This window comes from Pygoscelis adeliae, unplaced genomic scaffold (assembly GCF_000699105.1).
Source record: "Pygoscelis adeliae isolate BGI_AS28 unplaced genomic scaffold, ASM69910v1 Scaffold172, whole genome shotgun sequence".
NCBI lineage: Eukaryota > Metazoa > Chordata > Aves > Sphenisciformes > Spheniscidae > Pygoscelis > Pygoscelis adeliae.
This window is the reverse complement of record NW_008824338.1, coordinates 7636195-7651518: the sequence shown is the minus strand read 5'-3', so window position 1 is coordinate 7651518 and position 15324 is coordinate 7636195. Positions and strand designations below refer to the sequence as shown.

General features: G+C 39.0%; 1 protein-coding gene across 3 annotated transcripts in view; it reads left to right on the top strand.

Moving 5' to 3' along the window:
• SNX9 (sorting nexin 9) overlaps positions 1-15015 on the top strand; it is a 42481-nt gene extending 27466 nt beyond the window's left edge. For 2 of the 3 annotated variants that reach the window (XM_009319120.1, XM_009319119.1), the window contains exons 12-17: positions 1908-1985; positions 8108-8184; positions 9158-9247; positions 10746-10860; positions 12528-12619; positions 13947-15015. In XM_009319120.1, coding sequence (XP_009317395.1) covers positions 1908-1985; positions 8108-8184; positions 9158-9247; positions 10746-10860; positions 12528-12619; positions 13947-13994 — 500 coding nt within the window. In that variant the 3' untranslated portion in view covers positions 13995-15015. The remainder of the gene's footprint in view (positions 1-1907; positions 1986-8107; positions 8185-9157; positions 9248-10745; positions 10861-12527; positions 12620-13946) is intronic. The other variant, XM_009319121.1, reaches the window with a different exon arrangement.
• The last annotated feature ends 309 nt before the right edge of the window (positions 15016-15324 follow it).

Here is a 15324-nt window from a genome sequence, read left to right as displayed (position 1 = left end):
TGCTACTTTTTAACTCCAGCAAAAAAACATTGTTGCCAGACTCGGGAGTAAGTACATCTCCTGAGTTCTCTTTGCTGCTTTCTAATCTAACACTGCAGTTGAATATCTTGGGGCTGACCGGAGGGAATGGGAAGTATAGAAGCCCCGTTTCTTCTGGTAGTGATTGCATTAGACCTTAGTATCTGTAGGGTGTGAACCTATTATTTACGTTTCTCCGCTTTGAATAAGAGGGTTTCCTTCTACACATCACTGACCCTCCTGCTGGTCAAAAATAGTCTAACACAGGACACAGCTCTAACAGTGTGCAGGTCTCACTTCACTAGGAAATGATACCGAGGGGGAAACGGAGGGCAGGGGAAGGAATAAGGTCCCTCAGATGAGACGAGGAGAATAGCGTTGCTTTGCAGTTACAGAAGCAGTGATCAAAACCACCATAGTTAAGGGCTGGCTGTGACTTGTGCCTACAGTAGAAATTCAGTATTTTCTTCACTGCTAAAGTCTCACTAAACTTATGACACTAGTGCTTTAGGTATGGAATGACTCTTCTAATACTTAGAGCTATTAATTAGCATAAATGCAGTAAGTCAGATGTGATTGTGTTGAAAATTTTAACTTTTAACTTTCCAGACATTCATACTGAATAGAGAAAGGAAACTGGTAAATCAGGACATGCAAAACTGAAGAATTTCAGTAGTCTCTTAGGTTTTAAGTTCTCTGTCAGCTCTAGTCCCAACTGCTAGTCAGAAATATTTTTGGCACTTCTGAGCAATAGTTACATGCATTCCATTCTATGATATTTAAAATGACTGACAGTGGAAACTTCTTAAATGCAAGTGAAAAGAAACCAAACATTCTTCACTGAAGTTTCCACTGGGAATTCGGTAACAAGTTAATGGCTGGTAACAGAACTCCAGTACTCTGAATGGTACCTGTTGTATAAGAAATACCCGTTGTCATAAATAATCTAATTTCTGGGCAAGAACTTGATCAAAGATAATCAATAAAATTATGCGGTTTGGAGGGTTGGTTTTTGAGTTTTGTTTTTTTGTGTTGGTTTTTTTACCACGCAAAGCCGTTCCTCTGTGAAAATCAGATTGTGTGGGATGCTAGAGCAACTAAAAAAACTATTTACCTGGACTATGTACCCTCTGAATACCAATGTTTGACAACTAAAAGCATACCTACTTGGGTTTTTTCTGCTAGCGTAGATAGCTTATAAAAAATTGCTTTCACTTTTCAGATTACTTTTTAGGCCTCTAGGGTGATGGTATTCAAAGTGTTAATAATGAATGCACTCATAAATCACAGCTTATTGACTTCATTGTGATGAAGCAATTTATGCATACGTTTTCAGTAAACAGATTATAAAAAACAATTTTATTTTTCAGATACTTGCATCAATTTTTATCCCTAGATAATCTTGGTTTCTGGTGCCTTTAAATATAAAATCCATTATTTGAGGAGAGTTTAGGTATTATAGGTCTGTATAATAATCCCCTCTCAAAATATTAATGAGATCTATTATCCATATCACTGCAGCACTTCCCCTCTCCCCCCTGCCCCAGGAGGATGAAGTCTGCTCATGAGGGGGAGAAAAAAAATCTCACTGTATGTATAGGAAGACTGAGCTAGGAGTTCAGTGAGATTTTTTTTTTTTTTTTTTTTTTTTAATGGCAGTCACACAGTTTCCCCAACTGCTTGTGGCTTTCAAGAATCCAGATTGCAATTGCTTTATCCAGTTTTGGAACGTCTGTAGCAGGGGAGGGGGTAAGAATGTGATTGTAAATGCTAGTTGTTTTTGACATCTGCTTCTATCAAGTTGGTTATGCTGCAGATTTAGTCTCACTTACCCTTGTGGGTTTTTGCTTCTGTTTCCCTCTTTTTCCCTATCCTTTTCCCCCTTTCAGCACTACCCAAGGAATACCAGAAGATAGGAAAAGCATTGCAGAGCCTGGCACTGGTCTTCAGCACCAGTGGATACCAAGGTACTTCTATAGCTTCATTTGTACTTTATTTAACAAAAGATATTTTAATTACATCCTGCTACATTTTTTTGCCAAAGATCTTAATGCTTTCCTCTTTGAACTTTAGATGTCAAACATGATTCTGGAAAAAATTAAAAACTTGTTTCCCTGTGTGTATTATGAGGTTTTTATATTCTAGTCTGCAATTTTGTTTTCTCTCACTGTATAATCATGTGGTGGGTTAATGGTGGCAGTGGAGTTTATCTTGATCTCATTAATATATATCCTGGTCACTGACCTGACTGACAAAACATGCTGTAGCATTTCTTGTGATATCAAAGGAAAGGGGAGAAAATGTGGCCTTGAAAATATCTGTCACAGAACTATTGTGTGACTTACTTCATGAAACAACAACTCCACATGGGGATGGAAAACTTATTACAAGACTTTTGTATACCGTTATGTGGGCTGGAGGGTTGGCTACTGTAGCCTTTTCTTATCCTTCACCTTTCCTTCTCCTTCAAGAGCCCCAGAATAGAGCCTGTCATGTTAGGTGTGAAAGTTGTGGGAGGGAAAAGGAAGGCATCAATTGCTCAAAGTTCTCCTAAAATGTAGTCTTTAGGTCAAACATAAAATCCTGCTTTGATATGTTAAGTTCTGCTGATGTTTTCCAGATAACTGGAAAATATTTCCTCATATCCCAGACGGAGCTAATTGAGTCCATTTTCTCAGGGATTCTCTTGTCAAATGTTTTTTTGGGTTGTTTTTTTTTTTCCTAGACTTAATAGCAAAATTGCTCTGTTCTAAAACCTTAAATGTTATAGCACAGAAGCTTCCTGAAATCTTTCCATCTTAGAACTTTTAGTTGACCAGTACTTACTCTGACTACTCATCTATCCCTTGCTTTGTACTCTTAAAGCTTTTTGCCCCGTAAACCATGTATTAAAATGCAACCACTTTTGAAACTCAGGTTCTCTGCTGCTGGTAACATTGGAAATAGGCATAGTCCCTGTAGTTTGTTCTCATCTTTGTCCTGTACTTCAACAGGATGACTGCTTAGTTAGAATTGGAGCATAGCATATCGCGTAAAATGTTACTTTTGGATGTGAGAACCAAGTAGGGGATTTGCATAGTTATGTACCCTTAGCATGGGTTAGAAAACTGTAAATCCTAGCCAGATACAATCTGTAGCAAGAATTCTTGAAGGGACTGAAAATTGCTTGAACTATAACACACGTTCTTTTGCCAGGGTAAAGGGAAAACAGTATGGCTTAAAGCTAAAATGCAAAATTGCAGCTCAACCTTACGAAGGAAAGCTTCAATTTCATTTCCAGCATCTTCAAACGGTATGAAAAAATAGATCCCATGATGCTTGGGAACAAGGCAAGGATGTTTCTCTTTGCTGTTTGCCCAATTGTACCTGGTTGCACCCTAGTATCTTGCTGAGGAAAATGCCCTTCCCACTGACGCCTTTGTCCTGATTCCACATATTTTGTTCTTTTTTAATAACTGGTACACCAGTGTATTTTTTTCAGAATTAATAATATATGTGATTCTTTGGTTTTTAATTTGAGTTCCCAGGAAGAGAGAATAAGTGCAGTGCACTTGTTGCTTTAAATGTCTTCATTGCTGCTGCCCTCACTCTGCCCTGCCTGCTGTTGGTGTACCATTTCATTTGATGGTTTGCCTGAGGTACAGGTCTGTGGATTAAGCAGACTTTATGCAAGAGACATAAGGACCTGGATTTAAACTGATAGGATGCAGCTTTCCTGATCTCAATATTTAAAAGAAGGCACTGGACCTGTTCCTTAAATGAAGTACTAGCTAGGCTGAGTATGGGGTATGATTTTTCTGGACCATCGGTAAAGAGGAATGGTTCCTTCAGCCATACTTAAAGGCACTCAGTTCAGTTTCTGTTGGGAGCTGAATCTCTTCATCCTCTCTTTTTTTGTTTCTGTTTTTGTTTTTTGTTTTAATACTTGAGTTCTGGAAGTTTAAGCATATAGGCTGCTGAAGATTGCAATGACTGATTTGATGACACCAACGTTTCTAGCTCCTGGTAGCTGACTTCTGACATGCTGAATACACTGTTAATTGGTTCATTTGCAGTTAGGATGTGATGTATCTACTGTCCTTACCTCTTTTGTCAGTGCTGCCTGCTTGCTCTGCAAAGCCTTATTATGTGTGGTGAATGTCTACTGCCTTCTTTTCTGATTTCCAGCCTAAAATGTTTAAGATTGCACTGGGCAAGATGCACTTGTTAATCTGACTCACTCAAGCTTGTTTTCTTATGCTGCCAAATGAGCCTTATCAATTAGTTGCCAGCCACAGTGCATATTAGGAATCTGTCCCCAGTATTTGCAGAGGCAAGGGTACCTTTAAAACTATTAAGGACATAATTGAGATAAAACCACAAACAGAAGTGAACTAAAGGAAAAATTAGATGAGACTCACAAAAATATGAAATCAGTTGTGCAGAGTTTTACTGATAGCATTGAAGCTGGCACCTTTCCCTGAAACTTCTTGAATTTCAAAAGCATAAAAAATAATGCTGACAATATCAACTCTCAGAAGGCATGAACAATCAGATGCCTGTCATGTAATATTTACATCCATAATGTGTGAAATAAAATTTGTTGAATTAATCTGTTCCTGAAAAATTGGGCATTTTTTTAATGGTTTGGTCAGCTAGACGTGTACTACCAGATCAAGATCTTTCCTCTGTCAGTTAATACTATAAACGGTTGGACTCTATGATCTTAAGGGTCTTTACCAACCTAAATGATTCTATGATTCTGCGGTCCAAAAATGCATATTGGACAGTTCCAGAATACGCCTGGAAGTGGCTTGCAGCCTGACACTATGTTGCCTATCCTATTGCATCATATGATGCTCGTAGATTAACGCAGCCTTAAATAGCATGGCTTCTCTTTTGCGGCACCAAATCTGGGCGAGTCTTTCTCCTATATTAAGAAAATGTGAATGGCTGTGGTATGCCATTCAACCATAGTAAGATCTCCTAATCCTACATCACCCCTCAGGAATTTTCTTAGGCAGTTACATGCAAGTTTCACTGCAAGTTTCACTATCCTGCCAGCTAGCAACAGGCATATCTTGTCTTCCAAGCTGCTTGCATGCTGAATGTTATCAGTCTGAGGTGTATTTGTCAAGAAAAATCTTGCCACAAGTAGTTCCCTAATACATCAAAGTTGATCTTTTTCCTATTCCTGGATTCTTCTAAAACATGCTTTGAAAGAAAAGAAAAGAAAACAAAAACACTTCTTGACAAAAAAAAAAAATCTGCTGCCCTAATCAAGCCTTACAGAATATTAGTTCCCTCAATATGCCTGGTATGTTCCCTCAGAGGTGATAATCACTGGCATTTACCAAGCAGTTGAACTGCTAAGAGATGCTCTGCTGAACATCTCCAAAAGACTCCTCATAGTTTTACATCTTCCTTCATCTCCCGATGATAGCAGGCAGGCCTGTAAATCAATGAAAATATCAGTCTCTTCTTGTCGTTAGGGTAAAATATCTGTAGGATATTACTGGCCATTTTAACTGGTCTTTTTACAACTATCTTTAGTCAATGCTTTTAAGCCCTCTCTGTTTCTCGTGGGGATATATGTGATGTACCCTGCCCTAATTTTGCTATAAATGTCAGCAGCATGTGGGGCTTTCTGCTTTTCCATTGATTAAAGAACTCCTGACATCCTGGTATATCCTTGCACTGAGACCCAGCTCAGCTTTCACCGCTTGAGTTAAGAAGCCCATTCCCAGCTTTGCATCGGTTCAGAAGCTGAGAATGCTGGAAACTTGGTCTTGTCCAAGTAACAAAACTCTGACCAAAACCCATGCTGCCAACAGTGATTGGGAGCAATCCGCTGCTGGAATTCAAGTTACTCTGATGGGTGAGCATGTGGGGTGCATGCCGTATCTCTGACAAGGTGGCCTGGTGTAGGGAGTGACCGACTGAGCATGGCATGACACTGCTGATAATGTGTATTAGAATTTGGAGGGTGCGGCAGGTTAGAGATGAAATCTGACTCTTGAAGGCTGCCCTGGAACTACCTGAAAAAGAGATTGTAGAAGAAAAGGACGCAGTGTGAGGAGATGCAGATATTCTTCTACCACTTGTGTGCCCGCCTGTTGTCGGGATCCACTCTCTGGAACAACTTTTAAATATACTATCCCTTAGCCCTTCTTTTGGAGGAGTGTGAATGCCTCTGCTGGTAGTAGAAACTCGTAATGCACCCTGTGCCTTCTACAAGCTGGCTTTGTGCCCTGCTGCCCCCAAACGGAACAGGATAGGCGTTGGGAGGGTTTGTCTAGGTTCGTAGGAGCTCCAATCTATGAAGGTCCTTTGAGTGAGTTCTGCACAAAAGGGGAGGATTTTCTCTTTCTACTCAAATATACATACTCTTCCTCTTTATTTTTGCTCAGCTAGGAAGAGTCATCATCTTTTATGGCATTATGAAATGAACAGCAACATCTAGACCAACCTGGCTTCTGACTGTAATTACAGCCACACCATGTTTTGTCCCAAAATCTAGGAGTCAGTTGCCTAAGCAGCAGTTGCTTCAAGGTTGCTTCTGAGCAGACATGGGGGATTCTGAAATAATTTCAGTCTACCTGAAATAATGAAATTGATCTCCCTGAAATGCTTTTGTTTTACAACAATGTGAAGACATCTTCTGAATTATGTACCTCTTAGATCTCACAATGGGATTTCATGTTGTTTTTATTTTTATTTTATCCAGACAGGCTCAAATAGGAGAAATACATTATTTCTTTAGCAGTGTTTGTGTTGCTGGACTTACTAGTTCTTAGGATCAGTAGCTTTCCCTCAAAGCTTTTGGCTTTATGAAACCAGTCTAATGGAAAGTAAGAATTGATTGATAGAACTGAAGCAACATTCAGTCATTACCTTGTTTCCTTTAGGACATGCTAAAATGAAGGAATCCTATCTAATAAATCTCTAACATAGATTAGAGATCTAACATATGTTGTAGTAAAAGAAGGTACCTTAATGTTCAAATGAATCATTAATGAAATCAGTGTTTGGTAATTTTCAGTTAAGTCACTGATTAATGTCTATGGAATAAGTCAAAATGCTTGTAAAAGACTAACTGCTGCCTAATACCAACACATGTCTGAAAGGATGAGAAAAATCATTTTTTCTTAAACTGATATCAGATATCTGCAAATTATACCTTCCCCTTTCTCTGCCTCAATTTGCTTTTCGTACTGTTGACTACATGCTTTGGAGAAGCTAACAAGGATGGAAAAAACCTGTGGTGTTTTGGGAAGGTGAAGTGGCCTGAAAAAACCAAGAATGTAAGGCTTGTTTCCATCTCTGTCCCACATAGCCATGTCCTGCTAGTAATAGTGTTATGAGCGCTTGTGGTGTTGTCTAGCTTAGGATTTGTGGTGATGTCTGTATTTTTAAGTGTAGTTTGTGGGGCCCTTTGATCTATTTCATATGATGATGAAAGAAACTCTATCTCAAAAGCAGCAGTTCTTACAGAGCTTGAAAATATCTGAGAGTTCCCTAAAGGGTCAGAAATCTTGTTGGCAAGGAAAAAAGTTAGTTGGCCCTCCTTCTGCTTCTCTGACCTTCTAACAATTACGGTCCAGGACTGTTGGAGAGCTTAGGGCTACCATCACTGCTCCATAGGGCATCGTGGAGAATTTACTGCTTATCAGGTATGAAAATAATTTACTAAAAATCAGAACAGCAGGTGTCTCTTCGGCTTTGTTAGTCTATCTTCTAGTGTCACCTTCCTCATTCTCCCTTCCCCCCCTTTCTGGTAGGCTTCCTGTTGCTCCGTGGGGGGGAATACCTGTGCATTTAAACTACATATAATTATGAAATGCAGAAGTGAATAATGTAGTATTATGGTAGAACAGTGTTTACGTGGTCCCTTTAGCTTTCATTTTCTACAAGATCTCCAGAGTTTTTGTTCTTTAATGGTATAAAAACTACTATTATTTTTCTAACTTCTTTATTACTGCTGGTTATAAAATGATGACTAGGCGTTTATTATTGTAAAATAAGCTATTTTAGATATTTGCCTTGAATCAAGGCAAGTTTCTTACTGCAATTGACTTACTGTAATTTGAACACTGATGTTTACTTTTAGGAGAATCTGATCTCAATGGAGCAATAACAGAAGCAGGAAAAACCTATGAAGAAATCGCCAGTCTTGTAGCAGATCAGGTAGGAGTATTATGAATGCATTGGCATAGTGTGTACAAGCATATCGCCTATTTGGATCACTTCTGACTTTTCTTTTTTTCTTTTCTGTTAAAACATAACTGCTAGTGCTGCAGCCAGTCAAATGAAATTGCTATTAATACTTTTAAATGCACTTTCATCTTCTTTTCTACTATGTGTCAACTTAAGGGGGATGTGATAGGAGGGCATTTCTCTTGGATCAGAAAGATCACATTCTGGTCTCTAAAATACTAAAATGATTACTGCCTCTTTAAATGTGTTTGTTTTCTGATGTCAGTGAGCTGTCTTCATTACTGATACAGAAGAATGAGACTTAATCAAGGATAGGGTTTGTATTCCCCAAATTCCTGCATTCCCCAAATGTCTACAGGATCCAGATCTTGCTGCGTTTCATTGTCTTGACATGCAATTGCCCGCTTCAGTAAAAATCTAGCTTAAATAAATCCTGATTGGTGTCAGCATTCAAGTCATAAATTGATGTTTAGTGTATTAAGCTTAAAGTCTCCAAAACGCAGATCCTCTTGATCTCAAGGTTGAGTCTGGAAGTTCTTAGAACAGCTTTCTAAGTCAGTGACTAAGGAGATGCACCTGTGCAGGTACATATCTGTATATGTAATGAGATTGCTGCTTAATAGTGCTATTACTAGGACCGGTAACTCCTCTTCAGTGAAAATTTGAGGCAAAACCCCTCACTTCATAAGCTAGTGTTGAGTAAAACAAAGAACAGAGGCATCTGCTCACTAGTGCTCAGTACCTTACTCCAAAGAGCTTATATTTTAATAAGGACCTTTTTAAATATGAAAAACTTGCAACAAGCAATTAAGATTTTGGTTTGGATTTTTTCTATTCTTTCCTTCCCTTTTTCCCCTTCACCCTTTTTTGGCATCATAGTTTCTTTTCTGTGATGTTAATATACCACAGATACTTTTACTAATGCTTACACTTTGTTTATTAGCCGAAGAAAGATCTTCACTTTTTGATGGAAACAAATCATGAATATAAGGGATTTCTTGGTTGCTTCCCTGACATCATAGCAGCTCATAAGGTATGTGAGGGGCCTTTCCTTTTAAGCGTTGGGCAGTAGGAAGATCTGCAGCAACAAAAGCGGTGGTATGGTACACTGCATTTGTGCAGCAGCCTGGCCCCTGCTTCCAGAAACACTGAAAGCTTCTGTGAAACTGGCATGTTGATTTTTAAAATAAAAAGTACTTAGAGAGGAGGGAAGCCAGAACTTGTCTCGAGATTTGAGAATATCATGAATGTCAGGACTTTCTGCTATAGTAGAGCACTAGAAGCTTCATGATTTTCTTCAGGTTAACTTCATGTCCCAATGTGGTGAATAGCAGTAGTGTAAATCTGTAGTATTTGAGTCTTACATGGTAGCTGATGCTAAACTATACCAGTAGTGTAGGAAAAATTGTGTACACTTACATGGCTAGCTTCCTGATACGTGATAAATAATCATGCACTGGCTAGAAGTTTCTTTAATATTAAAAAATAGAGAATAGAGCTAACTTGGGGGAGGGGGGGGAATGGGGGAGGATGACGATGACACGGGACGACCACCAGCAACAAAAACCAACCACTTTGTTCTCTGTAACGTGAAAGCCATCAAATAATAAAACAATAAATTTAGCATTGTGTGTAGTTTTGGATATTCTGCCTTTTCTTTTTTTTTTTTTGGTCCTAGAGTTTTCCTTATGTTCATGTGCCCGTTGTAACATATTTCAGGAAACTAAAAATTTTGAAGTATTAAACAAGTACACAAGTTTTTTGGGTGGTGTTTTTGTGGTGGTTTTTTTTTTACCACTTGAAGTGTTAAATGTATAAAACAAGAACATACTTCTGAGAGCAACAAAGATAAAAGCATATCAGATTTGTGTATTCTCTCTTCAGGACACTTACAGTCCCTCATCCCACAGAATCCTTGGGGAAAAATACCATAACAGGAGAAGAAATGTTTTTAAAACTTGAAACATAAGCCTACTGCCAAGAGATGTGTCAATAGATTCTCTTCAATGTTGTTTGGCACAAATATGTTGTGACGGGGGAGGCATTTCTTTTTATGCTTGTTGTTGATGTGACGCAAGGATTTTCCTGAATTGAAAGTTATAAATTGCAATGAGTTGTAGTCTCCTGGAAAACAGTTTCTGTTGTCTCATCTTGTATAATGTACAAATAAGGTTCTACAGGCATTTGATAGTTTGAGGCTTTTGGATGTCTGTTGTGTTGGTCAGCTGTATTTTGAAACTTGGTCCTTTTGTCCTTTCTGTATATATCCTTGTGTATTATTGCCTTTACCAAACTCAATTTTCTAGGGACTGTGTTCATGCCTGTGTTTGAAGTCACTTTTTGCAAGCTGTCAGGGCTCTTGAAAGCAATAGAGTGAAATAACAAACTTTGGGTGAAAATGTGGGAAGGCAGAATTGGTCATTGTGTGTGTATGTGTATAGTGTGCAAGCTCAAAATGTGGCCAGTAGCATTTTAGATGACTATAAAGACCTTTAAGTTGACTACACTCTTTAATTTTCTGCATTCTACAGGGAGCAATAGAAAAAGTGAAGGAAAGTGATAAATTAGTTGCAACCAGTAAAATAACGCCACAAGACAAACAGAACATGGTGAAACGTGTGAGCACCATGGCTTATGCACTACAAGGTAAGCCAAATTTTGGGCTAAATGGCAATGCTGTAGACTGCTGAAGGACATCTCTTAAGTAACAGACTTTGAAACAGAATCTTTGTTCTATCAGGAGTAATAATAAGAGCTAGGCATGGTTATGTTTTGGGGTTTTTTTCCTCCTCTGTGACCTGCTTAGGTTTTCCTAAAACTGCAGTTATTTTGCTATTGTTTTCTTTCAAATCTCATATTGCTATTGCAAAAGATACATGTTTTGGAAATGCAATTAAAGAAAAAAAAAAAAAACAACCACAAAAAAAACCCAACAACCAACCACCCCAGCCCGATTCTTTCATTTTGAAGCGATAATGGTTCAAAGAAAAAGCATGGGCCCTGGTGCAGGAAGCAGTTCATCACGTGCTGACTCATGGTTTAGTCAGACATGATCCAGTTGAGATTTATGTTCTTGTGGATAAGATTTCATTTCCTGGATGTTCTTTGAATGAACCTTTTCCTCTCTAGGTTAGAGATGTTATAAATATGAGACGTAGCCCACTGCACTTGAAAAACCGGGAAGTGAGGAGTCAGGGCTCAGTCCCGCAGGATATCAAGCCCTTCAGTGCATCCTGTTACTGACTTCAGTGGGACTACTCATTGCTGAGGGAGTTGCATCTTCTTTAGCTGACTTAAAGCCAAGAGTACTCAGTATTTTACAGGACAAAGTCAGAGCAGCACACAAAAATGATTTTAAAATCAAAAAAGAAAACTCCCCACCCCCTCCTCCTTCCTGGTCACAGTGATGCAAGAGGACTGTGCTGTATAAGTGGTCATCATGGAATAGAACTCTAGGATGACTTTTACAATCTAGAATTTCTTCTCCGGACTACTCATTGCTGAGGGAGTTGCATCTTCTTTAGCTGACTTAAAGCCGAGAGTACTCAGTATTTTACAGGACAAAGTCAGAGCAGCACACAAAAATGATTTTAAAATCAAAAAAGAAAACTCCCCACCCCCTCCTTCTTCCTGGTCACAGTGATGCAAGAGAACTGTGCTGTATAAGTGGAATAGACCTCTAGGATGACTTTTACAATCTAGAATACTTCTTCTCCCTCTATTGGTATCTCAAAATATATTTAACTTTTCATTTCAGCCATAAGCTGTGATCTGACAAGAGATGCAGAAAGTGGTGAAAGGTGTCATGGATTCAATAATGCTGTTTCTCAGGTTTCTACTGAAACAGCCTCAGTCAAGAATGAGTCAAGCACTACTGGCTGTATCTTTTTTTTGAGCTAAATATTTGCAGCTGTGGCTTACAACTTGATATCTATACTCTTGGAAATCTGAATGTCCTAGCCAAATTCTGTTGGAAACACTTCAGGAAAGAGCAGTTACCTCAGTAGAAGAAAATCCTGCTTGTATTCTTTATCAAATCTTTGTACACCTGAGTATTGTAACAAGAACCTGGCTTTATCCAGGAATTGTCCGTATTTTAGCAGTGAGTAATTGACACCCTACCAGTTTTACGAACAGTTCCATCATAACTTGAGTGCTGCAGGCAAAACAGGTTGTGGAAGCGTGAGAACAGTAACTATGCTGGTAGGGCTGGACACTGAGCTTGTTGCACAGTAACTAATCTGAACTGAGTGAAACTGTTCCTAATTACAAATGCTTCTCTTAAATAATTTGCCTCCTGGGTCTAATTGCAGCTGAGATGAATCACTTCCACAGCAACCGGATTTATGACTACAACAGTGTCATTCGTCTGTATCTGGAGCAGCAGGCACAGTTTTATGAAACGGTAAGATGTAGTATTTCAGTGCCATTTTCCTGGCACATACTGTGCTGCTACTTTTTATAAGAAATACTGACAGTATTTAATCATCTTTTTGTATGAGCCTCTCCCAGAGAGCAGATATTTGAAGAATCGTACGTATAAAAGATGAAAGGACAAAGAATGAGTTAAAATGATATTTTCCTATAGATACTATTCCTTACATATATGACTATGTCATATTAGACCTAAAAACCAGTCTTGAGAAACATTATTGTTGACAGCTTGATTTTTCCCCCCCCAATGCCAGCACTAAGGTTACAAAGAATTTTAGTTCTGTGATATGCGGTAAGAAAGACCTGCTGCACTGAATACAACAATAAACCATTTGAATGAAACTTCCCTCCCATAGGATGGGAGGACAAAGGGAAGCTTCTGTGACTTAAAGCCTGATGTATACAAGTGTGGGGCGGGGGGGACTGGAGTGGTTTAGGTGACTTATTAACCCTGAGCACTTGACCTACAACCTTAGTTCTCATTTAAAATTGTTCTTACGCATGTATTCCTTATGGTTTTTTAAATGAAACCTGAGAACAAGTTTTCTAATGTGATATGCTGGTAAAACCTGTGAGTTTGTGCTGGAAGCTGACTTCTCTCACTTAAAGGAGTAATGTAAGCAACTGGTTACCCTTCACAGCAGTAAAAGGTGCCAGTGGGGCTTCAGAGGTCTCTTCAGTGGATAAGAACTTCAGGTCCCCCATCAGGTCACCTTGCTCAGTTTCTCTGACACATCTGATGGGGTTAGGCGTAGGTTTCTCCTTACCTTCTTTCAGTCCCTTGTCCACTCTATCCCAATTCTTCTGGTTGCAGCCTTACCAGTCTCCTTGTACCAATCCTTTCTGCCCCAGTACAGGGACCAGATCCATGTTCACACGTGGGGTGCTGGCTACCATGAGAGCTGTGGGGCGAGCCCAGGAGCTCTGTTCTGATGTGTGGCCTTGTTTCAGCAGAGAAATGGATTTCATGAAAAGTCTGACTTTGTTCCTGTAGCCCTCCTGCATAGTGCAGTGCTTGATGACCTAATAGGCAGGATGACAGCCCTGCCTACAATACTTTCTCCAACACAACCTGAGCGGTGAAAGCACAAAATGAGCAAGGCAGAAAAGTGTATATATGAGAAGAAAAGTCTTTATAATGGAATGCTTTGAGACTCCTACATATACAAAATCTGCAGTGAAAACTGCAGTTTTTCAGAAAATGAGGGAACAACTTGTTTAATTTCTTAGCCTGCAATCTTATTTCTGCATAGTATAAAGTGACTACATATTAAATATGTTCTGTTTCTTTGTTTCAGATTGCACAGAAGCTGAGGCAGGCACTCAGCCGCTTTCCTGTGATGTAGAGAATAAGGAGTAGTCAACAATAAAGAACAATTCTGAAGTGCTTTTCTGATTTGGGGGCAATGCCAATAAAAACTTGTTAGCCTTTGCCAGCCAAAAAAACCCGCCAAAAGAAACCCCAACAACAGCAAAAATCAGTTGTAAAAAAAAAAAAAAAAAAAAAATATTTAAAATTTTACTTCATCAGCCTAAATCATAAGATTAGGGTTCTCTTATCTTGAATGCTCTCCCATTTGTAACATTATTTAAACAAAAACAGCTACATAATGCTGTCAGTTTAGGGATCTAAATTATCAAACTGATACGTTGCCATGGACTTCATGCAGACTTGCGTCTATCAGATGTTCTTCCAAAAACTCTTAATGAACATCAGAGTTAAATTTATACCTTTTTTTAAAGAGGGAAAGCAGACAAGCTTGAGAAGATGACTTTAATACTCATTATATTCAATTCAGCTCTCCAGAGATTCAGTAGCCAGGAGGAATTATATTCGTGTATGTTTCTGGTACATGTTCGTGATAGTCTCCTGAACGAACACGTTGTTCTAAGTTTTGCTTCCCATACGCAGCCATGGCATACCGCTCCCATTATGACTTCTGGTAAATATCATTCATTCTTTCTTATCTTCTAACTAAATCTTGTACTTGTGGCACAACACCTCAGAGCTTATGTCAGGCTCTCTTTCTCGCTATGCACTGTATAAAAAGACAAAGTACAAACAAGGAAAGAGCCATTCAGGAAGGTGTGAAGAACAGTTTTCCATACCAGCACTTTGACGCCCGCCCGACGTTATGCCATAAGGCACTGGTGTTCCTCAGTGCTGTACAGGGCCAGGTTCCCTCTTACCCCTCTGAGAGTTTGAAGTGTTTCAGCAGAGGGGACACCGCCACATCTAACCCAAACTAGTAGAAGTCCCCAAATTCCAACTAAGCTCAGGTCTTCATGTAGTAGTATGGTATCCTATTGGCTTGGGTTTACTTTTTGTTACCTTCTAATGCAAGCTAAAAGGTGACAAAAGTACTGAATAACGTCATTAATCATCACACAAACTCTGTGCTTTGATCATCATCTCTTATCAAGTGGCCCGGTGTCCTCTTTCATACTACTGAAATATCATTTGAGGCCTGGGCTTTTCAAAACAAAAAAGCCACCGCCCTGTTCACAATGGGCACCGACTACAGTAATTCATTTCATGCCATAAGCAAGCAGAAAAGCCAAAATGCAGTTTTTGCTAAAATGTGCCTAGAAAATACACATTTTTAGCAAAAAATAAAAATTTTTTAAAAGGCATTTTACCAATATGCCATTCTAAGTGACGGGTACAGCCTGCTG